Source organism: Amblyomma mixtum, chromosome 3 (genome assembly GCF_055824585.1).
Source record: "Amblyomma mixtum isolate Tamu chromosome 3, ASM5582458v1, whole genome shotgun sequence".
Lineage (NCBI taxonomy): Eukaryota > Metazoa > Arthropoda > Arachnida > Ixodida > Ixodidae > Amblyomma > Amblyomma mixtum.
Window position 1 is genome coordinate 91,906,827 of NC_143014.1, and position 27,919 is coordinate 91,934,745.

General features: G+C 47.2%; 1 protein-coding gene and 1 pseudogene across 4 annotated transcripts in view; one reads left to right on the forward strand and one right to left on the reverse strand.

Annotated features, from left to right (window-relative positions):
• Window positions 1–314: 314 nt before the first annotated feature.
• On the forward strand, window positions 315–25,125 carry LOC149350938 (beta-alanine transporter-like). 3 transcript variants are annotated; one of them, XM_089580102.1, is made up of 10 exons: window positions 315–392; window positions 12,528–12,937; window positions 13,299–13,402; window positions 14,075–14,229; window positions 15,467–15,635; window positions 15,905–16,031; window positions 19,276–19,606; window positions 22,379–22,560; window positions 22,798–22,970; window positions 25,041–25,125. In XM_089580102.1, the coding sequence occupies exons 2-10, from the start codon at window positions 12,536–12,538 to the stop codon at window positions 25,096–25,098; spliced, it is 1,701 nt and encodes a 566-aa protein (XP_089436228.1). In that variant the 5' UTR covers window positions 315–392; window positions 12,528–12,535; the 3' UTR covers window positions 25,099–25,125. The 3 variants fall into 3 exon arrangements, with proteins under 3 accessions (XP_089436228.1, XP_089436227.1, XP_089436226.1); XM_089580101.1 differs by lacking the exon at window positions 315–392 and adding an exon at window positions 3,611–3,701; XM_089580100.1 differs by lacking the exon at window positions 315–392 and adding an exon at window positions 3,621–3,701 and having other exon boundaries at window positions 10,672–12,937.
• LOC149350939 (uncharacterized) overlaps window positions 24,840–27,919 on the reverse strand; it is a 42,928-nt pseudogene continuing 39,848 nt past the window's right edge. The window contains exon 5 of the transcript XR_016290472.1: window positions 24,840–27,908. The product of XR_016290472.1 is annotated as an uncharacterized LOC149350939 (transcript). The remainder of the gene's footprint in view (window positions 27,909–27,919) is intronic.

Here is a 27,919-nt window from a genome sequence, read left to right on the forward strand (position 1 = left end):
AGTTGGCACTGAACGACAAAGCTCATGAATCGCATTCGCAACAGCCAGAGTACGGAGACACATAACGTGAGCGATGAGCAACGCGGGAGCCGAACTCACCAACAATGGAAACGCGTCTCGCGGCATGCGACCGTCACGCGCTTCGAGGAGCTTGAACGCTTGAAAGCCCTCACCCTGCTCTGCGTGAAACGGGGGCGATGAATCGCGCCCGAACCGCTCGGCTCCGTACCAAGAGCTCATAGGCTCTTGCAGCGTGCACGTCACAAGTGGTAGGACGCGCGGCTTCCCCACTGAGCTCTAGGCGGGCTCTCGTCGCGGGAAGGGGGCGCCAACGGAGCTCGGAGATCCCGGAGGCTGGTGTCGGCAAAGAAGCGCCGCGCAGAGACTTCATAGTAAGTGCCTTGTCAATGGTTATCCTTAGGTCTTGAAAAACACGAGGTGTTAAGAAAAGAGCTGAATACGAAGTGAGAGCATGTCTATCGACATCTCACCCTAAATTATACTTTTACCTGCTAAATGGTGGCAAAAGGTTAACTGACAGTCATGGTGTGCACGTTGGACTGACGTTGTCAAAGTTAGTGTTTCAGGTACCTGCACTGGTAATTTGCTTGCTTAATATAAGATACCGCGGCCTGTACTGCCGATTCTTAGGTGTTTCCCTGAAACAGCTTTTGTTGAACCTACCGCGTTCTTGCGTGTTGGAAGGTACTATTACCTTTAACTGACACAAGAACGGGCGGTATGAAATGCCGACAGACGAATTTCATGCTTTCCTTTTGAAACGCATGAAATGCATCGGCATTTCATACGTTTCCACTGGAGGCTGCAATGTGACATCGAACATCGCGACTTAATGTCTCTCCTACGAAAGGAACTGCGAATGCGAAAAGGCAGCGCGTGAGCCCTTACGAAAACGAGCTTGGGACTGCATAGATGAAGTAAGCCTGCTGCAAGTGGAGCGTTATTGGAGTGTCTGTCCTCAGTTCAGTTTGTTCATTGTGTCTCTTCAATTCATCAATTGCCAGAATTTTGGTTCAAAATGTTCTCCACCTCTTGCAATGCGCATGTGCTGGTCGCATGTACACTGTAGGCAAGGAAGGTTCAACAAGTCCTCTGCGACCACCCCTCTGACTTTGTGTTGTGTTTACCGTGCATTGAGCCTGTATATTCACGTCAAGCCTTGGATCACATCAGCTGCTCACGTGGGTGAATGCAGAAATGCTCCTATGCTAATCCGTACAGATTTTCACACACACACACACACGCACGCACGCAGCACACACACACACACACACACACACACACACACACACACACACACACACACACACACACACACACACACACACACACACACACACACACACACACACACACACACGCGCGCGCGCACGCACGCACGCACGCACGCACGCACATTCAACTGAATGTACAGAACTACACTCTAAAACAAAATCGATCGCCTTCCGCGCGAAAGGCAGGCAAGTTACATCGGCTCAAACATTCACTTTAAGCAACGTTAATATAATAACGGTGGCTGAATTTAAAGTACTGGGAGTTGTATTTAGGGTGATATGCCCTGGAACAAGCACACAGATCATATGTCATCCAAACATGCGTCCAGCATTCTACATAAACAATGAGATTTTTTGCCAAGAAACCTGATGTCGCTTTTGTGCAGTTCACTCTTATCGTACTTAAGTAACTGAAGCATGGTCTTGGCAAAGACTACAAGAAACTATATACAAAAGCTTGCGTGGTTACAACATAAATCATTACAGCTATGACATACTCGCCATACGCATCAATATAGACGAACAATTCCAAAAGCTGGCCTTAATTCGTATAATTATAATTTATGACCAGGACTAATAACAGAAAGTAAAGCTAGTAGTGATATGTTAACGAACTTAACAGGACTTTCACTAAGCAACACAAGAGTCATAAGAGACGAAATCCGGAGCACCGGAAGATTTATCCTCATCATACATATTACGCGATGCGAACGCTACATTATCACATGCCTGACCTTTTAAGCGCCTAAGCTATAGCACTGATGCCTTCGGGCTGAGTCTGAAATGGCTTAAGAACATCTTTTTCAACCGTACTGCAATATAAGTTAGAATACATCTTTTGCTCTTCCAATGGTCTTCACTAACCGTTTCAATTTTATTTTAGAAACAGGATTAATTCTGTACTATGTATTAAACTATAAATTCTATATAGAATTGTATTCTATAACTGTTGCATATCCCAGTGGTTCTCTCAGCGATTGTTCGAGATTTTCTTTGTGTATGTTTCAAGTGCGTAACGGAATCTTCCCGTATTTGCTTTTTTAAATCCCTCTGCGGCCTCTGTCAGTTTACGTATATACGAGTGAAATATTCCTCGTTCCGACAATGAAAATAAGTATTCTTGTTACTGAGTTATTTTATTGTATATTTAAAAATTGTTTTGGTGTATTGTGCCTACATAGCTATGCGGCTTATAGGTCTGTGTAACGCGACAGCGTTAGGGAGCTGGTGTCGCAGAATATCCGGCGTCGCCGTCGTTGACCGTGAGCGAAAGATGCACGAAAGCAACCTAGGAGGCAGGTGGGCGACCTAGGTCACGTGACCTTGCAGCGTCATCACAACCTGCCTCTCTGGATTGTGAGCAAATTGGGCACCATGGCAGGTGGCAGTGAAAGTAATGATTGAAGCGCGAGGTTGCTCAGGAAGGGCAACCTGCATCGCACAATCCCCACCGGTGGCAGCACCTGCCATCGCATGGCAGTGGTGCATCGCTTAATTGCTGCACCACTGCGCCAGGAGTGGTACGAGGACTCCCAGGGATCTACGCATGCTAAGTAGAGATGGACCAGTTCTGCATATATGGTCATTAACCCATTAGCTAACACGTCATACCCTAAGTGTCCCCTCCAACTTTTAAGTAACCACTTTGTAACACACGACAGGATGTCTTGCCTTACCCGCTGTTATGTGCAGGGGACAAGGTCCCGTCAAGCTGCGAAAAACAACTTTTTACCTATGGACATAAAGTGACACTCACACCACGCTCCCGACGGTAGATCAGCCAACGAGGGATCGTCGCACTGCGTGCTCTCTCCTTTCCGACGTCTGTTGTGGACGCTGTTTAAAATACAAGGATGAGTTTAGCACCCAAAGAATGCAGATGTTCTGTCGAGACCGAGGACAAGGAAACGCAGCAAGGACACTCGACGTCATGCTACTGGTATTCGTGGCATAAAAAGATGATGTGTGTACTGCACTTCGATAAAGTCCTGCATTGCGTCTTGCGCTCAAGAAGTATGAGACGCCCCTCGATTGATGTCGAAATAGCGAAAGGTAAACGCATTGAAAATCTGGATCCATGGACATAAACGACACGACATCCTTGGCACTAATCCCAGTGCGATACGGCACTTGAGATGCAGAAAAATTCGTAGACGTAGTACCTAAGCCCCAGGACATCGGACTGACGTACTACGCTGCAATTTTGCTTGTGTTTTGTCACCGGCGCACAGAGGCGACAATATAAGCAGCCGTGCATGCGAAGAGCCTACGGTAAAACGATAAAAGCTCGGCTCACTCCCGTCATATATATTGATGCCACGACGACGCACACCAGCTTGCATGCTGCGAGATGCAGACACGAACTGTGTTCTAGCGATTCCGTTCGGGGAGTGCGGCCAGCTTAAGGTAAGCGCACAGTTTTACACTTGCCGAATGTGAACAGTGCAATGGATTCTGTGTGTCGGTTACATAGAGACTATACGGATCGCGTACGTGCTTTTTTTTTCTGTTTTGGTTAAGCCACTGTAAATCAGCCCTTTTAACGCGACAGTGTCAGAGCGGACGTTCGGATCGGAGGAAAAGCCGTACGCGTTGTCACAGTAATTCAGGGTTGGTCGAGAGGGTTGTGACGTCACACGTTGAGCTGTCGAATGAAAATGATTAAAACTCAATTTAAATTTTACTATGAGGTCGCAGCAGGACTGAAATGTTATTATGACATATAAGGATGTAAAACAGAAGTAATTATGCCGAAAAGAAAATTTGGGTAAGCCTTTGGTAAGCGAACCCATGACCCTTAGGTTTCGAGTCACACATGCTACCCCCAGGCCACTGAGACTTTTTTTTTTGTCTGAACTGCATGGTACTACAGCAACACTGACAGGCTTCTAGCCTCACTTAACCTGACCGCATCCCGCAAACTCTATCCTGCTGTCACTCCGCCAGCACATCAAAATTCCGAGATATACACACACATGCATCGAGTAAAGTCAGCCAGACAGGAGGCCGATCCTGCGCAGCATATGACCCGCACACCAAAGCACACTGCTCCCTAAACAGAGACTTCGATGAATGTAGCGGCTCTGCGTAGCGATCTATCATGCTGCTCTTCCACACGCTAAAGGAGCCTATGAACACAGAAAATCACACGGAACCTTAGAACCTTCCATTGTGGGTAAAAAATCTTATAGTATAGGGCGTGATCTCAACGTCCTTTTCGAAAGCCCGTTGAAGAATGTCCCAATAGAGCATGACATCACGACAGAAGAAAGAACAATGTTCAGTAGTCTCTGGCTGCTGGCACCATAAAGTTTCTTGTGGCTGACGCAGGCGGCAGTTCCCTGGCCATGGCACAAACTTCACCTAAGCGTGAAGTTACATTTTGACAGGTAGGGTCGACGTGTGAAGTTCAAAAAGGAAGTCTTTGCGGCCGATTGAACACACATCCATTGCACCCGCTTCAAACTGTCGTCTAGGAAGGCGAGGTAAAGTTGCCAATACATCAGTACAGGAAATAAGGTCTCAATCTTAACTTGTGTCATACTGTTTTCTGGAGAGACTGTAACTGTTTTTCTCTAAGGAAAGACGTACAGTAAGAAAATGGAATGTGTCGGCGACTTCCTTAAGAAAACCGCACAAGCGCCCCTCACGTTTGTCACCAGTGGGCGCAAACAGAATAGGCATATGGGCACTCAACCACCTCTTAAGCACAGCTACGAGGAAGGGATGGTTGGCTGTTTTGAAGAAGAAAAACCTTGAAACAAGCTTATGGACAAACAAGTGCTGAAGAACAGCTCCACCAGACTCCAGAGGGAGAAACAGATTGTCTGGACGCGTAGGCTCCCGTTGAGAGCACCACATAAAAATCGCAAAAATTATATGCATCGCCTGTACTTTTTTCCAATGAAACACTTGCATTCACACATTAGCTTTGAAACCAAGAAGATATTGCATACTTGTGTTCGTGCAAACACAAACAGTTCCCTATCCATCCAAGCCTGTGTTTGTCGCGTGAAGGACGAAACTTGAGAATCCCAGTGAGGCCCACTATTGCAATGCTGATGCAAGGGAACGCCCTAATACCGCAAGTCTTCGGAATCCCACTTCATGCCTCCAAAAAGGCTCGGTTTGTACCACAGTGTCCTGGTCATTGAGACACGTTCGTTCGATTTGATTAAATTGAAACGTGGAGTGTCATGTGGTGAAGTATCACGTGGTCTAGTATGCCTACTGATGTATGATTAGAAAGAGACACTAATTAAGAAAGAAAGTAGGAAATAACCATTAACGCTGTCGCGTCAGACCCTTAAGGCGAGCCTGTGGCCCTCTAATTTTTTTTTTACCTGTCCTTTCTGCCTTACTTATATTAAGGCGGAAGCCTTTAATGCCTCATCGTTGTAAGCAGAAGTTGTCGACAGAAAATGTCACGCTTTTCAATTGGTCGAATTGGTCGTGACGTCAGAGTGCGCGAATTTCAAACGGGGCCAATTGTACTTTGGCTAGTAACCATGCAACCAATTAAAGGGATCGTATAGTGATGCTCCAAGTAAGTGAAACTGAGTTTAGTTAATTGTTTACTTAACCAGTTAGTCTAATTAACCTTCCTAGTCAGACCAGATAAATAAATTAAACCGAGTAGGAAATTGGCCGAGCTCGGGAATCGAACCCCGGTCTCCGGAGTGCGAGACGAGCACGCTACCACTCCGCCATGCTAGCTTTTTTTTTCTTTCTTCAACATGGTATTTATTACAGTGATGTAATGTTCTATGTACATGAACTATATACAAGCCATTATGAAAACAGTGGTAAACAATACATATACAAAAGACCATGCACTAGAAAAGGGGCAATGCAGAGCACATCACTATAATAGTGAGTGCCACTCCGGTTCGTACTCAGTCTGGGCATACACGTCTCTTATATGAACAACCATTCGACTGAAGTGATCCTTTGTAGACACAACAGGTTCACAGTGTCTGTCCATCATGCGGGTTTTCCGGAGGCTGTGCAGCCCAATCAGAAAGAACATGTCCAGGGGTTCATCAACAAATGGCAGCGCAGTGAGATAGCGAACAGAATGTGGAGTCAGATGAATTCTTTTTTTAAATGTGCGTTGCAGGATATCCCAGAAGAGTACTGCATCTTTGCAACTGATGAAACAATGCACAATTGTTTCTGGTTCATCACAAAGGCGGCAATTAACGGTAGACACAAAAATGCCCTTTTTATCTAACCATGTTCTAACGGGCAACGTACCGGTGTGTAACTTAAAGAAAAAGGTATTTGTAGACGGCGAGACTGGCATCTTACGTACTCTTTTGAGTACGTCATGCCCCGGTAAACCAAAATACAGAGAGCGGTACATGAGCGGAGGGAAGAGCATACTAATCAAATCCTTATACAACTTTTTCCTCGACACTAAAAAAGGAACTCAGGAGAAAAACGAACAAGTAGGAAACGGACAGCCAAATACACCTCTTGTATTATGCCCCACAAACACGGACGGCCACAAACATTGGAAGACACAATGAGGTTGGGTAAAACATGAACTAAATTTGTTTGCAGGAATGAACGTACTATTGGGTGTGTAGTGTCACGGAAAAACATGAAACGTGACACTATCTGTCGGACATACAGGTGAACTAGACCAAGGCCACCAGCGCTTACAGGCCGAAAAAGGTTATCACGCCTCATGGATTCAAAAGACGAATCCCACACAAAAGTAGCGAAAACCCTGTGAAAACGCTGGATAGGAAGTCTTGCGCAATGAATAATTTGCAGTACATAATATATTTTAGTGGCGAGAAACAGATTACAGGCGGTCGTCCTGCCAAAAATTGAGAGGCCATGGGGGACAAACGTTTGAGCATAGCGCTGAAGAGTTGACACGCGGTCTTTCCAATAATGTGCGCTATGCTTATAGGCACTCAAAGGGACGCCAAGGTACTTTGGTGGCCTGCATGTCCATGTTATACCAGCATATTCAGCAGGTGTCGAACCCCAACTACCAAACCAAAGACCGCAACTCTTAGAACGATTAATCCGACTTCCTGACACCGAACCAAAGTCCTCCGTTAAACGAATAACCTCATCGATGCTTGGCTTATCAGTACAAAAAAACGCAAGGTCATCTGCATAAGCCAATACCTTCAGTTCGTGGCCCATTATTCGGAAACCATTGACAGCTCTACTGTTTATAACACTTATGCAAAGTGGTTCCAAGTATAATGCGAACAGGAGCGGAGACAGTGGGCACCCTTGTTTCACCGAAGACTGAATTGGGACTGGTTGCGAGAGACAGCCATTAACAATCAAGCGCGTGGTACAGGATTTGTAACAAAGGCGTATGCCAGTAGAAAGTATTGAACCGAGATTGACGTGATTTAAAAGTGCAAAAAGAAATGAATGGCACACTCAATCAAATGCCTTTTCCAGGTCAATTTGCAGCATTGCTAATTGTTCTTGAGCGTCACTGCAATACTGCAACACCGTACGCGCTACATGTAGGTTAGATTGTATTGATCGTCCCCGCAAGCCACATGTTTGATGAGGCCCAATCAAAGTACGTTGCAAGCTGCAGCCGATTTGACAGTACTTTAGCAAAAATCTTATAATCTACATTAGAAAGCGTGATTGGTCTGTAGCCATCTACAAATCGAAGTTTTTCCTTATCCTCGGTTTTTGGTATAAAGACAATATGACTTTTCGTAAATGACTGAGGCAGAAATTCAACATCAAAACTTGTCTCAAAAATTTGGAGCAGGACAGGGGCTAGAACGGATTTAAATGCCTTGTAAAATTCTCCTGAGAGGCCGTCAGGCCCCGGAGTTTTCGAAAGCGGCAATTGATCAATTGCATCTTGCAATTCACCCAAGCTTAAAGAGCCACTTATTTCCTTGCACTCATCCTCATTGAGTGGGTTAATCATGGACACCAATCGCGCTATATGATCATCATCAGCAGTGCTAGACGTGACAGCAAACAGAGAGCTATAGTGGTTTTCAAACTCGGTAACTATGACATCTGTACTTGTGACCAGGGCACCACCACAGTAGAGCTCAGAAATTCGCTTGGCAGCCACGTGACGACACTCATCTAGCAAGGCCTGTCTAGTAGGCTCCTCAGAGTGCAGAGCACGGTTGCTGCGGGATCGTACACGGGCCGCACGATAGCGTTCTGCATCAAACTTCTGCAGGTTGCACTTAACAGCACCAATTTCCTCTGTGTACAAGCCAGGAGCCTCACATTCAAGCGCATGCAGATTATAAAGACTCTGAAGTAACCGTTTCACCTCGCCATGCTTAAGATAAGACTTCACGGAGCCGATCTCAATAGCTATGCTACGAACTTCGAGCTTAAACATCTCCCAAGCTGCAAATAATGGGACATCCATGACCAAGCAAGATTCCAAAGCTGTCATCACTCGCTGGTGAAAATGCTCATCATTTAGAAGCTCGGAATTAAGCTTCCACAGTTCCCACTGCGGCTGAAATTTGGGACGGGCGCATTCTCCAATCCGCGCAATGACCATAGCATGATCTGAGAAAGAAACAGGCTTGACATCACATGAAATGTGCCGTTTAAGGAGATCTACGGAAACGTAAATGCGATAAAGGCGTGAATGTGAGGCTCCTCTGATGTATGTGAAGGCGGATGGCAATCCGGCATCAATTAAACCTGCGTTTTCGGTAACAGACAATAATATACCAGAGCTCTTATCGGCGTTTTGGTTAGGACCTGTGCGATCGCGTGGGTCGCACACACAGCTGAAGTCACCCATCAAAACGACATAACGATCACATTCTAGGAGAGTTGCAATGGCATGAAAAAAAAACTGCTCGTTGCACTGGATTATTTGAAGCATACACATTGATAACCCTCCACGACTCGCCATGCAGTCGAAAGTCACAACATATCAGAGGCCCTTCTATGTCAACCTGGTACTTAGTCAGAAATAGGTAGACTCTTCTTTAAGAAAAGAAAGCAACCTGCCGAAAAACCCACTGAGTGCGACACACAGACGTTGTAATCTGTTAGGAAAGGTCGCAGGGCTATCTCTGTATCCACTTCACTTTCTATTTTAGTTTCTTGAATAGCGACAATGTCTAGCCGATTGCCCCAAAGCAATCGGCGTAACTGTACCTGTTTCTGCCTTGAACGGAGTCCACATATGTTGAGTGTTGCGACAGTCAACTGCTGGTTAGACGCCATGGTGGCTAACTGGAGCTTCAATCAGGCATCCACGGTGTCTGGGGGCATCACTCCGGAAGGTGAGACCTCCCTAGAGTTGACGCCCTTTCTCCTTGATCTGGAGCGCCGAGGAGGTTTCTTATTCTTTGACTTTCGACGGCGGGACTTGTGCTTGGCGGGGACACTGTCCTCCTCTGAGGAGGCAGAACTCGGAGACATACCGCGCTTCGAGGCCGCACTTAAAATTTGCTCATCACAGTTGCCGTCGGGGAGTGAAGTGCCAGGTTGGCACTCTGTTACCTGTGTGGCACATCCGGCAGGAGCCTCAGAAGATGTAGCAGTGCAGAAACTTGGCGCCGGAGCCACACCGTCGTCCTTGTCTTCCTCTGGCCCACGCACAGCACAGGCACGTGCGCCAAGAGTGCCATCACTGACACTACATATAGCTGGAGCCTGCTCCGCCAGGCATCGACGCTCATCATCTGCAGACAGCTGCTCCATCTGTGAAGGCTGGGTAGGCTCATGCTGCACAGCAGGAACGGGGCCAGACAGCGGGTCAGTAGTCGCTGAGTCAATGGGCGCAACGGCTGGCGTGCCACCAGCAGCATCCAAAACTTCTGTTGCGTCCATCAAGTGCTCCTGCAATGAGTCGTCCATGGCACGGGTGCCACCGCGTAGCTTATCAACATATGACACTACACACTCCTCTGTAGTATGGCCGAAACGCCGACAATCATCACACCGAGGAGTGCGGCAATGACGGCGTATATGGCCAACCTTGTGGCAACGGAGACACAGTGGTGGCCTTCCTGGCACTAAAACCAGACATTGTACACCGCAAATTGTCAAAATGTTAGGCACGTCATTGACAGTGACGCCATCAGCAAGAGTCAAGGCAACGTCTCGATTCAAGGTGCGCATGCCCTCCATTTCTGGAACCCTCCAGTGCTCCACTGTGATGGACGTAATCGTTCCGCAAGCACGAAGGGCGTCCCGAATGTAAAAATCTTCAAGATGTTCAGGGAGCCAAAGTATCTTGAGCTTTACTGTCTTCGGTTCCGGGTCAATCACTAGACAACGGCGGTTTTTCACTTGTAACTCCTGAGTGCTCACGAGCTTAGCTTTCGCTAACGCTGTCTTGCATGTTATCATCCATACGTGAGACATCTGAAACTGTCCGATACAGCTGATGTCACAGAGGTCAACGACACCCCGTAAGGCATCTCTGAAGTCCTGGGCACGATAGGGACGGCCAGCAAGGTCCGCATGCAGAAATACGGAGTTAAAAACCAGCTTACCAGCAGGCAGACGGGGAAGAACAGTACGGTAAGTATTACTGGCAGCAGAAGCCGCAACAGTACCTCGGCCTAGGGCCGATTTATCCATTTCTGCGGAGAGCATCAAAAACGCGACCGTTCGGAACGCCGTCTTCGTCTTTCTCCTCCGCCATGCTAGCTCGATGGCTTGGAATGAACAAAGGCGCGTCTAGTGAATACGGTGTCTTCGTTCACTCCCATCTTCCCCCCTTCCCGTTACGGCGAGGTTTAGGTGACCACCGAGATATGAGACACTGATACATTTGCTTTCCTCAAAAACCAATTTACCGACGAGCAAGGCGTAGAATCTTTCCTCAAAAAGCGTTGCATTCAAAGGGCAACGCATTGCGCCTAACGGGTGGTGGCGTTCCGTGGACCGCCTGGCAGCGCTACAACAGGCTGTCGCGTTCCACTTCTAAAGGCGAAGCTAAAGCGTCATTAATTTGCAGTTAATTAATGCACCAACAGAATGTGAAGTGAACAATCGCGTAGCAGAATGCAGCACTCAGGCTTCCGCCTTTCACCACTTTAGCCGCTAAAGTTCCTCGTAATTTTTTTGTACTGCTTATTTCTTTTTGTCATTGTGTATGTAAACATGCCCTAATGGAATGAACTTCTGAAATATCGCGTCTTGCGTCTGCTCTGTCGCCAATTTCTCAGTTTCAACTTTCGCATTTTTTTTTAACAGAAACGCGGGGCCGTTTTACCGGTGAGACTGCGTACATTTCGCACTAGGGCAACATACGCGGGTACGGCGCGCTCTTTCAGTTCAGCTAAATATTATGTTGCTGCCATGCGAAAGTACAGCCATGGACTGGTGGCTCTCTACAATCAACCCATTGTCGGCACAGAAAAAACAGTACAGATTTTATGCTGGAAACACAAAGTCAGCTGTTTACTGCTATACTTCCTCGGCGCAGAACTGAGAGGGGTTCGGGAGAATTTCCGCATAGGTCGGCATACTCATTCATAAGAGCACTTATTTCGCCTCACTCACACTCGCACCCTTGAGTTTGAGTGTGAATGAGTGGATATGAGTTTGAGTGGTTGTGTGAGTGGATGTGAGTGATTGTGAATGTGAGTGGTCGTCAGTGTGAGGGTGAGGGAGTTGAAGTGAGTTTGACCCGGTGACCTTGTGGTAAAGCATCCGCCTCGCATTCAGGAGGTGCTGGGCTCGATCCCCAGTGCCGTCGGGTGGTTTTTTAATGGGTACAAGATTTCCGTCGGCCTGGTGCTCGGATTTTCTGTGGTGAAATGCTTGGGAAAACAGACCTGGATCAAACCGTTGCGCTGACGGGTCAGTGATTCTTTCCGACGTCAAACAACTTCAAATCCGCCTCGTGCGGTAAAGCCCACTTGTGGCCCTTGTACCACCTGTGCTATTCGTTAGTGTCAGTGAGCCACTCCTCATGGCGCCAACCTATGGACTTTGGAGACTCGTCCCTTCATTCTTTTCTTGTTATTTTTGTTCTTTTAGAAGAGGTATGAAAGTTTCGTGAGCCAGTTTGCAGTCATTGCATGAGCAGCCGGCTTGAGCGGCTTGCAGTCAGGGCTTGACTGGCCGGCGGACGTCTGTCTAGTCGGCGCCTTCGCCCAGCCGGGCTCTTTGTACTGATATTTTTTTTTAGTAATTGAGAACGCTAATTCTAGTCAGTTATAACAATGAGCCTAACTTGACGCTCTCACCTCGCGCCGTCTTCCCTCCACGTCGCTACACACTGCGAAGCTCCAGCCATGGACCTGGACGAGCTGCTGCCGGAGATAGGGGCCTTCGGGCCGTACCAGAAGTGGATCTACTTCCTCCTCTGCATCCCGGCCACTCTGCCCGCGGTGTTCACGCTCTTCAGCAGCATCTTCGTGTCGGCCACGCCGCGCCACCGGTGCCGTGTTCCCGAGCTGGAGGCCCTGCGCAGCACCTTTTCGACCGCCGAGCTTGCCGAGCTCAGCATTCCGCGGCGAGCAGGCGGCGGCGATTTCGATGGCTGTCGCATGTACGACCTCAACTACACTGCGGTGGTGCTGCGCGTGCTCGACGAAGGCTCGTTGCCGCGGCCCAATGCGTCCTGGATGACCAGAGCCTGCGACCACGGATGGGTCTACGACACAACCTACTACGACGACACGTTAGTAACTCAGGTAATGTATGGTCCACACGCCTCTCTACGCTGGGTGAGTGTCTACTATTTGGATAATGTCGGCTTTGAGACGAGAAAGATACGGTCGTTTCCCGAATTCCTTTTGGAGTTGTACTGTTTAGCCGGGCGAGTACACGCCGAGTGCGGCTGTTTAGCAGTTTCTAATGAGCTACAATTAACAGATTGTTTTGTAAGTTGCTAACCTTATAATACACCTTATATTGCAGAGTTGTGGATAATAACCACCGCTGCACTTTCATCCAGTAAAAGAATCGAGCTTGACTGTCGACATTTGAAAGTGGCCACAGTATATACGCTGCAAATTTGACCGAGCTCCGCGTGGCCTCCTTCGTTGTGCCCAGATGAACGTTGTGTGCGACGACGCGTGGAAGGTGTCCATGGCTCAATGCTCCTTCTATATTGGTAGTGTGGCTGGAAACCTGCTCTTCGGCTACATCGGGGACAGGCAAGTGGTCCAGTGCATTGGCAAGTACTGCTCTAGATGGTAGCATACCTAACAAGGCTGAGACTTGGGAGTTCGTGGTGCTAGAATATGGGCTAGTTGGTACCTCGATCATGTTCGGGAGCAAGCCTGCACAGTTGCAGGGGAACACTGCGACAGAAAACACAGGACAAGCATTAACATGAGTCGGTGTACTGCCTCTTGTCATGAGTCGAAAGTAGCAGCCGTGCCGTCTAATAGCCGCTTCTCTTATCTCGTACATGCGCCCCTCGGACCATAGCTCCTGTTCACACAAGTCACATACACTACGGACTACCAATCGCAGAGAAGTGTCGCTGTCTAGAAAGTTACACTTTAAAACTTGAAACAGACGGGAAGAAAATAAAGATCCAAAATTGTAGTCTAAACAACACACACGTGTGTGCAGCGACCTGCACGATCGTTGCGATGGAACAGTCTTCAAAACAAAACAGAAACTCGCAACCTTTGCCCTTTGTGCAAACGAAAGGTACGCCGAAACAAGCGCACATGACAAGGGTATGGAGCATTGAAATGGCTGCCCCTTTCAAAGATGGAAATGTGTGTTCTGCGCCCCAACTAACTCTGTCCTCATTCTTTTGCGCTGTATAATTTGTAACGTTTGACAGCGGTGTTGCGCGCCTGGCATGCACGCAGATGGGGCCGCAAGAAATCCTTCTTTCTGACGATCGTGGTGACCGTGGTAGGGGGGATTGGAGCCGCCTTCCCGGCCACGTACGAGGCTTACATCGCCTGGAGGGGCATCGTCGGCATGGTCTACCCGGCCATCTTCCAGACGCCGTTCATCATGAGTGAGAACGGCGCTCACGTCTATCTTTTAACCTCTTCGTCTCAGCGAAGCTTGCTTTGTTTCACTGCCGACCACCAAGTCGAATGGGCGCACTCTGAATACTTTTCTTGCGTCCGCGAGGGCTGCCATTGGAATCTTGATCTCCGTGCGTATAAAACAGCCGTCATTGCAGGTGCTCGTGAGAGTGCAAGAGGCAGAAGCGCTGGTTAGAAGACGTAGACACACACTCGCCCAACCAGTGTGTGTTTTGCTGCTTTGTCTTCAGAACAAGAGCGATAACAGCACAGTGGCAGCAAGCTTTTCACTACCCCGGACGTAAGATCGTCCACGCCTGCAGGCCAGGTATAAAGCCATGTATGTACTACAATGGGCTCATTTTGATTAAACTCATCTCGAGTAAGCAAGGTGTTAAGTCGGGTTCTGTTCCTATGCGACGGCTCTTATTCAGCCAGCATGCCTATTGCGCTCAGCCCGTAGCGTTCGCAGGGAGGGGACGGCAAGATTTCTGAGAGTACATCAACTTTGCTTCCTTTGATATAACCGATCGATTTGCTTGTTCTACTCTGCAGAAAACAATATCAGCTGAAAAACGTTGCGAGCAAACGCGAAATTGCACGAAGAGTTATTCCAACTGTAACGTAACGTACTTCCCATTGCCAGAATAGAAACGACCCTCAGATGAGAATGACAGCGGCGGCTACAAAACATTCTGAAAACAACGAAGCATGACGCTGAACGAGACGCGTCAAACAGCAGGTTTCTATACTATATTACGCCAAGTAATATATGGAGACCAGGTTGGGGAGGGGTATATATCGTAGTCGCTGGTTTCATTATAAAATCACAAAAATCGCTACTTTGGGACACCTCGAAAGCCACAGAGTTGATTCGTCGTGCCCTTTTTCTGAAATGCTGCTCACTTGCCTTATTGTCGTGGCCGTATCCATAACCGCGCATCCTTCTAAGGCCACTTTAGCAAAAAGTGCGTAAAGCTCCGCAAGCAAGCCTCAGGAACGTTTCTCACGTGTGAAGAGATTTATCTGCGAATTCAATAAATGATTGACCAGTTTGCGCAGGGCTCCAGTTTTTTGGCGACCCGGAGCCCTGGCACCTGTAATAGCTCTGCGAAACTTGCAAGAGCATGCGTTGCTGAATGGCAAGCCGCCGAATCTGACGCGTCCCGCTACGCTCGGAAGTTCCGCGCACTCACGCTGCGGCGTCGTCCCTTTCCGGCGCAGGCATGGAGATCATGAGCCCCGAGAAACGAACCTTCGCCGGCATGTTCGTGTGTGCCGTGTACGGCGTGGTGCTCATGTTACTGGCCGGCGTGGCCTACCTGCTGCGCTCCTGGTTCGCCGTCTCGCTGGCCACCTCGCTGCCCTTCGTCGCACTGCTGGCCTTTTGGTGGTGCGGGCTCCCCTTCACTTGCAAGTGCTTGCCTCACAACTGCTGTCGCACATCGAGCTGCTCGATTCCTTCCGCTCTGCCCCTACATTACAATGTGCTTCGGTGGATGCAAGGCTGGAGGAGCATCTCGAAGGAACAAGACACTCCCTGTAGATTTACGCTTTCTTGAGTTGTGTAGACACATGCTTTGAAAAAGTGCACGATAGCGGATTGCTTATTTGATTCGTGTGCGTGTCGGGGGCAATATGCGTTAACTTTAACGCCAACAGGCTCGTTCCAGAATCCCCGCGATGGCTGCTCAGCCAACACAAACTCGCCGAGGCAGAGGTTATTGTCCAGAAAATTGCCAAGAGGAATGGAAAGAAGATTCCACCCAATTTCCTGAGGACTTTTATGGTGAGTGACGTAGATACGATCTCCTGCATTCACAATTTATTACGCGCCCTTAAGACGCCACTGTACGGTAAATACCAAGAGTTTTTTTTTCTAGAAGGCCGGAATTTTTTTTTTTTTTTAAATAGGGTTTTTGAGATAAAGAGAAGCTTTTGGGCCATAGTAGCACCAGTGTTGGCGGACGTCAAAAACCGGCGAATCATGTTAACTAGTAAACTGAGAAACTTAATTCTAATAGCTAACTTTTTAACTATTACCGATAGGCACCTGATTTCAATCAGAGATTTGTAGCCGACCGTTAGTAGTAGCCATATCAATTTCTAGAATTTCAAAAACGCAGTTACCCTCGGCGCTATGGCTCGACAAAATTTGGATATTTCGTCTAGTCACGTGCATTAGAGGAGCTGCTATGCCTGCATGTATTTCGAAAGCGCGTGTATTTTGGCACGATGTAGCCAAAATTCGCTGAGCCACAGCGGCGAGGGTAATCGCGTTTTCGAAGTTCTAAAAACTGATACGGCTGTTACAAATCTCATAGGTGCCTATCGGAAACAGTTAAAAAGTTAGCTATTAGAATTTAGTTAATCACTTACTAGTTAGCATGAAAGAGGAAGTAAAGAAAGTTTTACGAGCATTGAAAAGGGGGAAAGCAGCTGGTGAGGATCAGGGAACAGCAGATATGTCGAAGACGTGCTAGAAGGATTGTGCTAGAAAAACTAGCTGCCCTGTATCCGCAATACCTTATGACCTCGAGTATACCAGAAGCTTGGAAGAACGCGAACATCATATTAATCCATAAGAAAGGAGAAGTCCATGCCCAACAATTCTGGACAAAGGCATTTTTGAATAGGAAAGAGTTTATGATCGCAGTTCTTTCATATAGTGCAAGATTTCACTATGACAATCAATACATCCGCAGATCTCCCGTCTGCAAGCTTGAATTTTTTAGCTATTTACGTTTTTGCTCCCGTCAAAACCGCTCCCTGTTGGTTTTCTATGGCACTCTTAATTGCGCGATGCGAGCGACAGGAACAGTATAAACGAAAACTTTTTCTACATATCGGGACAATGGACCATTACCTTCAATATTTTTATACATTTACCTGACAGTTTTATAATATTCAAATTTTTTGTACAGGAAGGTAGCACCGAAGTACTTTAAAAATTGCAGACAGATCAATTTGCTGCCCGTCGCCTATAAGTTATTTACCATGGTAATCGCTAATAGAGCCAAGACAATCTTAGACTTTAGTCAACCAAATGGTCAGCATGGTTTCGTAAAGAGTACTCAATTATAGACCATAATCATAAAGAAATGTGCAGAGTATAACCAATCCCTATACATAGCCTCTATAGATTACGAGAAAGCATTTGACTCAGCCGGAACTTCAGCAGTCGCGCGAGCACTGCGGAATCAGTGTCTGGAAGAGCCTTATGTAAAACTACTGGAAGGTATCTACAGCGGGTGCAAATCTGCTATAGTCATCCATGAAGTCAACAATAAAATTCTAATTATAAAGGGTATCAGGCAGGGAGGCACGATCTCGCCAATGCTATTCGCCTCCTGTTAACAGGAGGTATTCAGAGGCCTGGGTTGGGAACAGCTGGGGATAAGAGTTAATGGAGAACACCTGAGTAATCTACGCTGATGATATTACCTTGCTTCGTCACTCAGGACATGAAGTGCAAAACATGATCAATGAGTTAGACAGGCAGGGCAGTACTGTTGGTCTAAAAATTAATATGCAGAAAACCAAAGTAATGTTCAACAGTCTCCGAAGGGAGCAGTAGTTTATAATTGGTGCTAAAAGTGGTAAGGGAATACGTCTACTTAGGGCAGGCAGTGACTGCAGATACAGATCACGAGAATGAAATAACTAGAAGAATAAGAATGGGGTTGAGTGTATTTGGCAGGTTCTCTCAGATCATGAATTGCAGTTTACCAACGTCCCTCAAGAGAAAAGTAAATAACAGCTGTATCCTACCGGTACTCACCTATGGGGCGGAAACGTAGAAGCTAACGGAAAGGGTTCAACTGAAGGACAGTGCAGCGAGTTATGGAAAGAAAAATTATGTGTAGCGTTAAGAGACAGGAAGATGACAGAGTGGTTTAGGGATCAAATATGGGTTAATGACATGCTAGTCGAAATCATGAGGAAGAAATGGGCTTGTGCAGGGCATGTAATGCGAAGGCAAGACAACCGATGGTCCATAAAGGTAACAGACTGGAATTTTAGGGAAGGAATACGTAGTAGGGGGCGGCAGAAAGTTAGGTAGGCGGATTAGATTAAGAAGTTTGCGGGAATATGGTGGCCGCGGCTGGCGAAGGACAGGGTTAATTGGAGAGATATGGGAGAGTCCTTTGTCTTTCAGTGGGCGTAGTCAGGCTGATGATGATGAGTTAGCTTGATTCGCCTGTTTTTTTTTTTTATGTCCGCCAACACTGGTATTATTATGCCGCAAAAAGCTTCTTTTTACCCCAAAAACCCCATTATTAAAAATGTTGCACCTTCTAAAAAAAGACACCGGGGTAATATATGTATATCGTCACCAAACTGAATGAAGATGTACAGGCATTGTTCAAAGCAAAGAGCACAAGGTGTTTGCTTCTAAGTGTAGCGTAGCTTTTGTATCATCTGTGGAAATCTATAACTTTCGAAGGGGGGGAGGACGAAGCTTCCTCTCACTTTCAAGAGAATTGAAACGCTGGCGATGCGTAAGGAAGTGCACAACGTGGCCCAGGAAAAAAAAAATGCCTTCCTAATTTTGACAAAGGCTGTCCGGCGGCAAAGCGGCTGATTAAGAAAACAAAGAGTCTGGCCGCCATATTTTCTTCGAAGACTTCAAAACCATATATTTCTATTCAGTTCTTCTTTTTCAAGAGATTACATGCGCCTCTTCTTCCAGAGAGTAATGCAACTCGAGTCTTTTGCTCTAAGGTCTAATTGCATCGACTGGCGCTAAGCAGTGCAGCAAGATTTTTAAAACGACGATGATGAATGGGTGAAGAGGCGCAAATCCATAAGGAGGCGACGCGCTTTCCACGTCGATGTAGCCCTTCAATTTTAGGCCACGTCCCCATTTCCCTGCAGTTGCCGTTACAAAAAAGAAAGCATTTGCTATTAACATGCATCGGCACACTCAGACAAACAAGGGGTATAGTTAGATTCAAGAGGGAAAGTAGCCCCTGCAGATAAACTTGTTTCCACACGACGTTTGGTGACCACGGCATCCCTCTCGCTCGCAGGACCAAAAGCAAAGCCTGGCCCGCAAAGAAACTGCAGACGAGGGAGCGGTATCATTGCGAAGGCTGGTGCAGTACCCGAACCTCCTCAAGAAAGTGGTGGTGGTGAGCTTCAGCTGGACGGCCAACACCATGGTGTACAACGGCCTGTCGTTCGCCGTCTCGTCCATGGGCATCAGCGATTACGTGTCCTTCACCATCAGCGGCGCCGCGGAAGTGGTGGGCGTCTGCCTGGCCTGGTACTTCATGGACAGGCACGGCAGGAGACCCGTAATGGTCTTCAGCATGCTTCTTGGGGGCCTCGCATGCATCTCCACCGTCTTCGTTGCATCAGGCAAGCGCGCCGAAGCTTCACGCGCAAAGCTCCGACTAAGCGAGACGTACTATCAGCTGTATATAGCCTATATTTCGGACGACCGTACTGTGTGAGTCAGCAGCTGGATGTTATCGCGCTGGCTACGCCTCAAAGCGAACTGATTTCAGCCTGTAAGTGAGGTCACTGTTGATGTTGGTGGCCAATTTATTGATGCCATGACAGCGCGTAGCCTGGACAGCACTGTGCAGCTTTAGCTCGTTCTCTTTATCTCTAATGGCGTATCCCTATCGAATATCCGGAGCAGAGCTATCCGCGAAGGAGCTCAGAATCTGTCTCGGCGAATAAGAATTCAGGATTTGAATCCAAATCGCCCATTGAAGCACGACGCTTTTCAGTTGGCGGAGCAGGAAAACATGCTGCGGATCGCAGATAGGAATAAGCTAGAATTAACCACTTTTTCATTGGATCCGAATGCCACATATAGCACTCTGGAATGCACGTGAGTGCTGATGTAACAAACTGGATTTCAAATTCTGTGAATTACAACCTCCCTTCGCGAGGCAGTCATAGCTGCTGTCTACTAGAGTGCGACCCTCCATGTTCGTTTTGATCGGAGGCAACCTACTTTGAGCCAGATCGAAAATCGAAGGGACGAGGGCTACGAGCAACGCGCGTTCACTTTCCTTGTCGTGTCGAAGCGCTCACTGTTGAGCAAGTTTTCTTCGTGTGCAGACAGATTTTTGCAAGTGGCCCCCGCTAGCGTGAGCTGAGCGTTAAGAAAAGGTGTTTAACATGTTTGGGGCATGAAACTGAAACAGTATTACTGGAGATCGCCTAGACAAAACTGAATTATGATTATAGTGAATATTTCATAATTAGCTAATTACCTAACTGATGTCTGAACCGCAAGAAAGCCGCAGTTGGGAACTTCGACAGCGTATAAAGAATTCTCATTTGGTATAGCGATATAGCGTCTCCTGCGGCTCTGAGCAAATTGCGAAATCCGAAATCATCATGTCAGGTGCGCGTGTTTCGAACAACATTCTGCGCCTCGCCCGATTTGGCGCAGCCGTAGTTGCTGTCAGCACGCATTTACGGCAGTGGAGCACGGTTAAACGATGCTCCACTGCCCTGCGATGACAGGTGCTGCCACCGGTGGGGCTTGTGCGACCCAGGCTGCTCTTCCCGAGCAACCTCTGGCGACCAATCATTAATTTAACTGCCACCTGCCACGGTGGCCAGTTTGCTCGCTCACAATCCGGTGGGCAGTTTTGTGATGACGTCACAAGGCTACGTGACTTAGGGGGTCCACCTGCCATCTAGGTTGCTTCTCTGGAGATTTTTTTCGTGGTTTTTTTTTCGTTCACGGCCGACGACACTGACGACGAGGCCGGCTTTTCTGCAGCACAGGGTCATTAACGCTATCGCGTTAAAATAAACATTTGGGGTAAATTAGCTTACATTTGCAGCAGCTGAGCCATTTGTGGTCCCTGTCGACATTCGGTAGCAAACTTACTTTTCGAAAGACTAGCGTTAGAAAAAAAAAAAGTCCCTCGTGTGTTTTATGCGACCGCCAGCAATATTGCTGCTACCACGTTTCCGTAACAGGTAGTACGTATTTGTTTCAACTGTTGGCTTATGTCGGCTGGTACACCTTGCATATAATTTTGCTTCTGCTTGAAGTTTGCGGTTGTGGTGGTGAAAAACTGTAATACTCAAAGAGAGTTTGGGGGTGAGAAAACCCCGGTGCATGGTCGGTATCCTTAGTCCGGGACACCGCACGACGAGGCCCCGTCTCGCGCCCGCTTTACTAGAACCCTCTGGGACTCCAGTGAGGAGTAGTTGAGGAGGCCAGTCTCCCATGCCTCTCGGGTGGGGGTGGGGGAGGGGGAAGGTGAGGATTCTGAGTACATGCATGCCCACACCATGTGAAAGTTATCGCAGATCTCTCCACAGTGCGGGCAGCGCCCATCTGTGTTCGGATCAAAATGTTTTGCTATGGCAGGACAGAGAACAGTCCCTGTCTGCACGCGCCGCAGCGCGATAAAAAACAAAAAGGAAGCGTTGTTTTCTCGGATTCCTCGTGGCACCGGTAGCTCCGTTAGCATTTCATGGAATAACAAAAATGAAATTGATATGGGGAAAGGAAGGTCGCAGTAACTGTCTCACTCTCGGTGCGTACCTCAAACGTGCCACGAGGGAAGGGGTGATAGGGGGTTGAAAGGATGGAGGTTGAAAGAATCTCTGCAGTGGAGGGCTCCTGATTTAGTTCGTCCACCCCTTCAACACGCTCTGACATCGCACAGCACACAGATGCCGGTTTTTCGGAACGTTCTTGACGTCTTCCTTTGCATGCGTGAAAAGAGGGGGAGCGTCTCTAAAGAAAAAAGGAAAGCGAGCGGTACGCGCCTGCTGTGCAATATTTGCTTTCTCTCAGTCTCTCTGCAGTGCCTCGATACATAAGCGTGTTACATATATATTCTAGACCAGCGTACTCGACCTTTTATTTCTACACCGACAGTAGAGACTATACGATCGGAATGCCCAATGTGAAGCATAATTTTGCTGCGGGCGACCGCTCTCTCTTGACGCCTGCGCAGTTATAATAGCTGCTTTGTCTGCGTGCGCATTCCATTTTGTCTCTTCGCCGTTGAAAGTTGAGCAATGCAGCACTGTGTTCTTTTATTTTTATTTTTGTGTGTGTTGCGTTCAGAATCAGACTCTCCTACCCGGCTGTTCGCGGTTGCGTCGACGTAAAAAGAAAAGCCTGCATGTCTTTTCTCAGCGCAGATAGTGCGTGGCCCACCGTGATGCTGTGCAGCCTGGGCAAACTGACCATCACGGCCTCGTTCGCCACCATATACGTGTACAGCGCCGAACTGTTCCCCACTGTGCTCAGGACCTTCGCCATGGGCATCGCTGCCATGACTGCGAGCATCGGTCTCATCATTACTCCTCACATACTCTACATGGTGCGAACCTTGCACACATATATGAATTTTGTGCGGCAACTCCTCTTTCCGTCCCTATACCCGTTCATGTAGCGGTTGTGTGCCGCCATCTTCTCTTTGTTTTTGATGAAGGTGGGTGGCCATGTAGTTGTCAAAGCTCATGCGTACGAAAAAAGGCACGAGCAGACCTGGCCGACTGTTAGGATGCATGACAGCACCGTTTACACTCCAGTAAATTCTTATCGCGCGCTCTCGCAGGGTCAGCTCTATGGCATCGTCGTCCCCAGTGCTATTTTTGGAGTCTTATCGGTGGCAGGGGGCGTCGTTGTCCTCCTGCTGCCGGAGACGATGAAAGTACGCCTGCCAGAGACCCTCAGCGAAGGAGAGGCTTTCGGGAAGGACGTCCGATTCTGCAGCTGCACTGGAAGAAGGTACGATATATATGGTGGTGTCAGGCAAGCCTGCAAACGGCCAGTGAAATACGATGCAGAACCGAGCGCGAACCATTACTTGCGTTAAAGACACCTGTGTTTTCGAGAAGCGCTTGACGCTGCATGTATGGGCGGAGTTCAGATCAAAAAGGAGATACCCAGGCTACGAACCTGCCTTTGATAAAACTATCCCGGCGCAAATTAGTGCTGGCTCGTATATCGCGCACCAAGCGCAGAGAGGCAACGGCCCGTTTGTTATGCAACTCTAAAAGCAAACATCACTGGCGGCAACTGGAAGCGACCTCCTCTGTTTCCGCCATGTCCGGCAGATCATTGCAAATTTGCTCTACGAGTGCATACTTGAACATGGAAAGAGGTGAAATTTCGTAAACGCGTTTTCGTTCTTCGTGCGCAGCAGTCTGCTGCAATCAATTACGCCGCAGCTGTCGCGGCGAAAGTGTATCGGCATTAATTAGTATGTGGGGCCATTGGGTGCGGCGTAATTCTATTAGAAGCAGGCTGCAAACACCTCCCGAAAGAAGATATGCGAGTCACATGTGAGCACGGGGAGCGCATTGTAGGCATATCATGCATTCTCGACGAATTTTTTGCATCCATCAGTCGCGCCTCACTTATTGAGCTGGAGAACCGGATATGAGCAAACGAGTCATGAGCTACATACGTATTTAGTAATTTGCTCGTCTCGGCGTCTCACAAACACAACAGCTTACGAGACGGGACACGGCGAAAAAGTCATTGAAGCCGTGCGTTTCCCTCCACCGTAGCCCACTCCGGCTCGCACCACGTATGAGGTTTTATTTGCTCGTAGTGCAGCGGCTTCGACTATGGAAGAGAAAATCGAGAGCTGTCTGGGATTTTCGGCCACGAATGCTGGAAGTTTGACAGCTGTCGCAAGTTTTTTTTTTTTTTTTTGTACTGCGTTGGTGCGGGAGTGATCGGTTCTCATCTTCATTAATACTAGTCTGGATATTGTTATCAACATCACGTACCAGACTGCATCAAACGCTATAATATTGTTATTTCGTTGTTTCGGTCAAGATTAAAACAGTGCCTTTAATGTCTACCTTTCCTAAAGTTTTTGAAGCATTACATCGTTAAAGGAATGTTTCCTTAGCTTAAAATAATTTAAATAAACAATTAAACAACATACGTACGACTTTTTGTGGAACTTCAAACAATGTTGCACGACCGGACACGCCAGTTGTGAAAGCTCACGCAGCTCGGATCAACACTTCAGCAAGGTGCAAAAGTCAATGACTGCGATAATACACTGCACGTATGCAGCAGATAAACTCACCTGGTTTTTGATACCATGATTTCATGCTAACATGCTAACATGCTTGCCATGCAGGGTGTCCCGTAAGTGTTCGCGAGGAATTGTTCATGGGTTCTAATAAAATTTTGGAACTATGTATGAACATATGCCAGACATAGCTCAAGAGATATAACTGTGAAGTTCTCTTAGTTGGACATAATCATCACTGTGCGAAAAGTCCAAACAAGCTAGAGCACAGCACATGAAGCAGATTAGCAATGTTGTTTTACAGATATGATTTGATAGTTATATTACCATTTAGAGCATGACTTTTAACATCAAATGTTTAATAGGACTTAAAATTTCTTGGGATATGACGCAAACGTTGTGTGGTAATTTTTGATGTTGGCGTAACGTTGCAGTCTAACATTTAATGTTGCTGCAAATTACACAACTGTGGAATGTTTTTCTAATGTTTCGTACTGTACCGCCCGTGATATTCTACTTCGTGGAAGGGAGCGATGTAAAAGGACAGCACAATTCCGCTTGCGTGAGGAGCAAGCAGAGCGAAAACATACACACAGGAGCAAACGAGCACGCATTTTAATTCTCACGGATTTCTTACAGAAACTTGTGCTTAGAAAAAAAAAATGAGACGAAAAGTATGTGGCACTGACAAATATTTGAGCGACTCATCGACGCCCGTTTCAGAACATTCGCGTATCATGTTCAAGGTGACTTTCTGACACGAGGTAACTTCGTTAAACATTAATTTTCTTTCCTTTCATTACCAGCGCCAGCAACGAAGACGCTGAAATGATCGATCAACGTCAAGAAACACTCAGAATATGAACACAATAAATACAACAAAGTTTCCAAGTTTTGTGTTCTTTCAACCGCGACGAACCGATTCAGATCGGCCTTTTTTGCCAAAAAAAAAGCATTCTGCTAATGGCTTTCGAATTTCAAGCTTTACACATCGGCACATTCTTTACATGGCATGACTGGCGTTACACAACAAGGAAAGCTGTTAAACAACCACTTTTAGAAACAAACAAGCAAGCGTCCAGGTAAGCTTTTCCCCCTGTTTTCCGATTCCAAGGGCAGATTTACAAGGGGGCGGGAGAGATGAAGCATGGAGTGACCGCCCCTTTCCCTTGAACGAGAAATTTCCCAGAAAAAAAACCGCATTTTTTCTTAATTTTTTTTACGCAAGAGTACAAGAAACGCATTATGCAGCTAGAATCGCACCTAACTTCCCGCGTATCTGGAAAGAAATCATATACACTGATCAAACTCTAATTAATCTAATCATGAATAACGAGTCTGCGCTTTCTGTAAATGCTCACGGTTTCCGTCGTCAAACCAAACAGTGCACATTTCAACATTTCACTGAAGTTGGAGTTGCTCCTTTCCACTCCTCTTTTGCACGACCAAAAAAGGGGGAACGAAGGTGCGTGCGGAGATTTCGAAAAATCGTGCCTTTCAGCAAGAGCCCGAAGTGCAGGGAGAATGGCGGATACTAATTTCTTAGCAACAACTTGGCAAACGCAACAATGCAAAGCCTGTAATACCGGTGGCCAGCACCCAGTTAGGCAGCCATAGACAAAATGGAAGCCGCGGCAGGTTTAGCAGACAGAGAGAAAGGGGGCGAGAGGGCAGAGAAACATCTGATAAAGGCTACGCGTCTTCTAGCCGTGCGCCGTCCACGAAATAGGCACTACAATAAAGGAGGTATGTGTCCTCCTTTTACAACCGCGATCACATCGCCTAATTGCTGGGGTGTTTTGTGGAGCCAGAAGATGCCGTTTCCTTTCCGTACCCTCACTAGACTCCGGGCACTCAACAGGCAAAAAGCTTGGTCTCATGCTGAGTAAAAGGGTGACAGCAGCAGGGACCACCGTTCAAACTTTTCTGCTTGGAGAAAAGCCTTCGTCACGCTCACCCGCAAGCTTCAGTATAATAAGTTCACTGCCGTCCACTCTAAGCGACCCATGAGATAAATTCGAATGCATCCCGAGACCTGCATCACTACGAAGTGCGCGTTAACAAGATGTAGGCTTTCCCGTTCAGAATAGTTCGAGTATCAATTTCTCCGAAAGAAAACGACAACGAAAACTTATTCACAGCAGGAGGACGAAACGCACTGCTTTGCCACAAGTCAGAACGATGGTAACCAATTAGTTGATCAATTCACTGGTGGAAATCAATCAGCTGTTTCTCCTCTAAAGGTAGAGGGAAATTCCGGCATAAAGTAAAGGGTACACCTCACGACGCTGTTTTCAGACACTTGAAACTAGACACACAAAACACGAAACGTGAAATATGACGTGCCAATGTGGCGTGTAACGCTGCAGCACCGTGTGCTCTGGTATCGACGACTTTTAACTGCGCGTACATAGGCCGTTCAAAGTAACCACGCTTTTCATCCATGACTATAACGGCCAGTAGCAAACTCAATCAACGGCGGGCACCGTTCAGCAAGGGGTTGCTCGAATCTCGAAGGTTTCCATGCTCGCTCGTGGAAGGCCTCAGTGACAAGCAAATACTTTAGGAAACTGGGCCGCAAGGCTATTCTTCTTACACTCTGCGTCATCAGACAACAAATAGCGAAGCTTGCCTCAAGTGTCTCTTCGTGTATTTTAAGCAGTTACACAACCTGGCTAATTTATGCAGGACTAGCCAGTCGACAAACTGCTGACGAAAACGACCCACAAAATCGCATTTAGTTGAATCCTCGCTCGATGCGTCAGCTTTTTTAATTCATGGTCCCGTCAACCTAGACGTCCTGGACTTTCACCTAAACACCTGTGTATGCGACGCTATGCCCTAAGCAATTTGCACTTGAAGTTAGAACAAGGCTAAAGAAAAAAACGCCCGAAACCGCTGCAAGTCACACACAGTTGCTCGCAAGAGCTCACGCTTACAATCGCTGCACACCCGAACGTCGACCCCTGCAACCGGAGCGACGTGGAAAAAAGACTAAAATGGTAAGAAGGATTACGTTACATAAAAAAGGCGCACTCGTCTTGACAAAAGAAATTTCCCTAAATTTTTTTGTGCCTCTCGTATACATTTGAGGGAGCGCAAAGAAAAAGATGCTTGACAAGACTTGAAAAATCATCCTCTGAGCTAAGGGCAGTGAATTGGCTGCTGCAGTTTGGTAGGCTGAGGATATGCCAAACACTGAAACACGATGATGCGTTTAACACAAACACCAACGATCGTATTTGACAAAAACACACTTTTCTTTTTCGTCCCAAAGGCAGTGTGATGGCATTGCATCACAGAAGACAAGAAAAACAAACGTTTTAACCCCAATCAAACAAAAAGAATGAACAGAAATGCCGGACAGTTTTCGAACAGGCACATTTCTTGTTTTCCAGATAACAGCGTTGCATTTTTGAGCAGATATCTGGAAATACGATCAGTTAGCGAAGACGAAATCAAGCTTTTGGGGTCCAACTTTTCCTGCACGATGTTTCCTCTAATATAAAGCAGTCATAAAATCACGTGTCGAAAACGGTGCGCTTCCCACATTATATACATAACATGGCGATGAGTATGACACACGGTGACTGTCCGCTGTGCTTGAAGAACGGTCAGTCCCGATAGGGACCGCTACAGCCCGCTGCAAGGTTTACGCCGACTTCATGAGTACTCTGAAAGAAAG

Bases quoted from the DNA above. Each gene is read 5' to 3' on its own strand.
- LOC149350938 (XM_089580102.1), top strand. From the start codon at position 12,536: ATGGACCTGGACGAGCTGCTGCCGGAGATAGGGGCCTTCGGGCCGTAC. The intron at 19,607-22,378 runs GCAAGCGCGCCG...TTCTCAGCGCAG, and splicing joins CACCGTCTTCGTTGCATCAG to ATAGTGCGTGGCCCACCGTG. The intron at 22,561-22,797 runs GTGCGAACCTTG...GCGCTCTCGCAG, and splicing joins CTCCTCACATACTCTACATG to GGTCAGCTCTATGGCATCGT.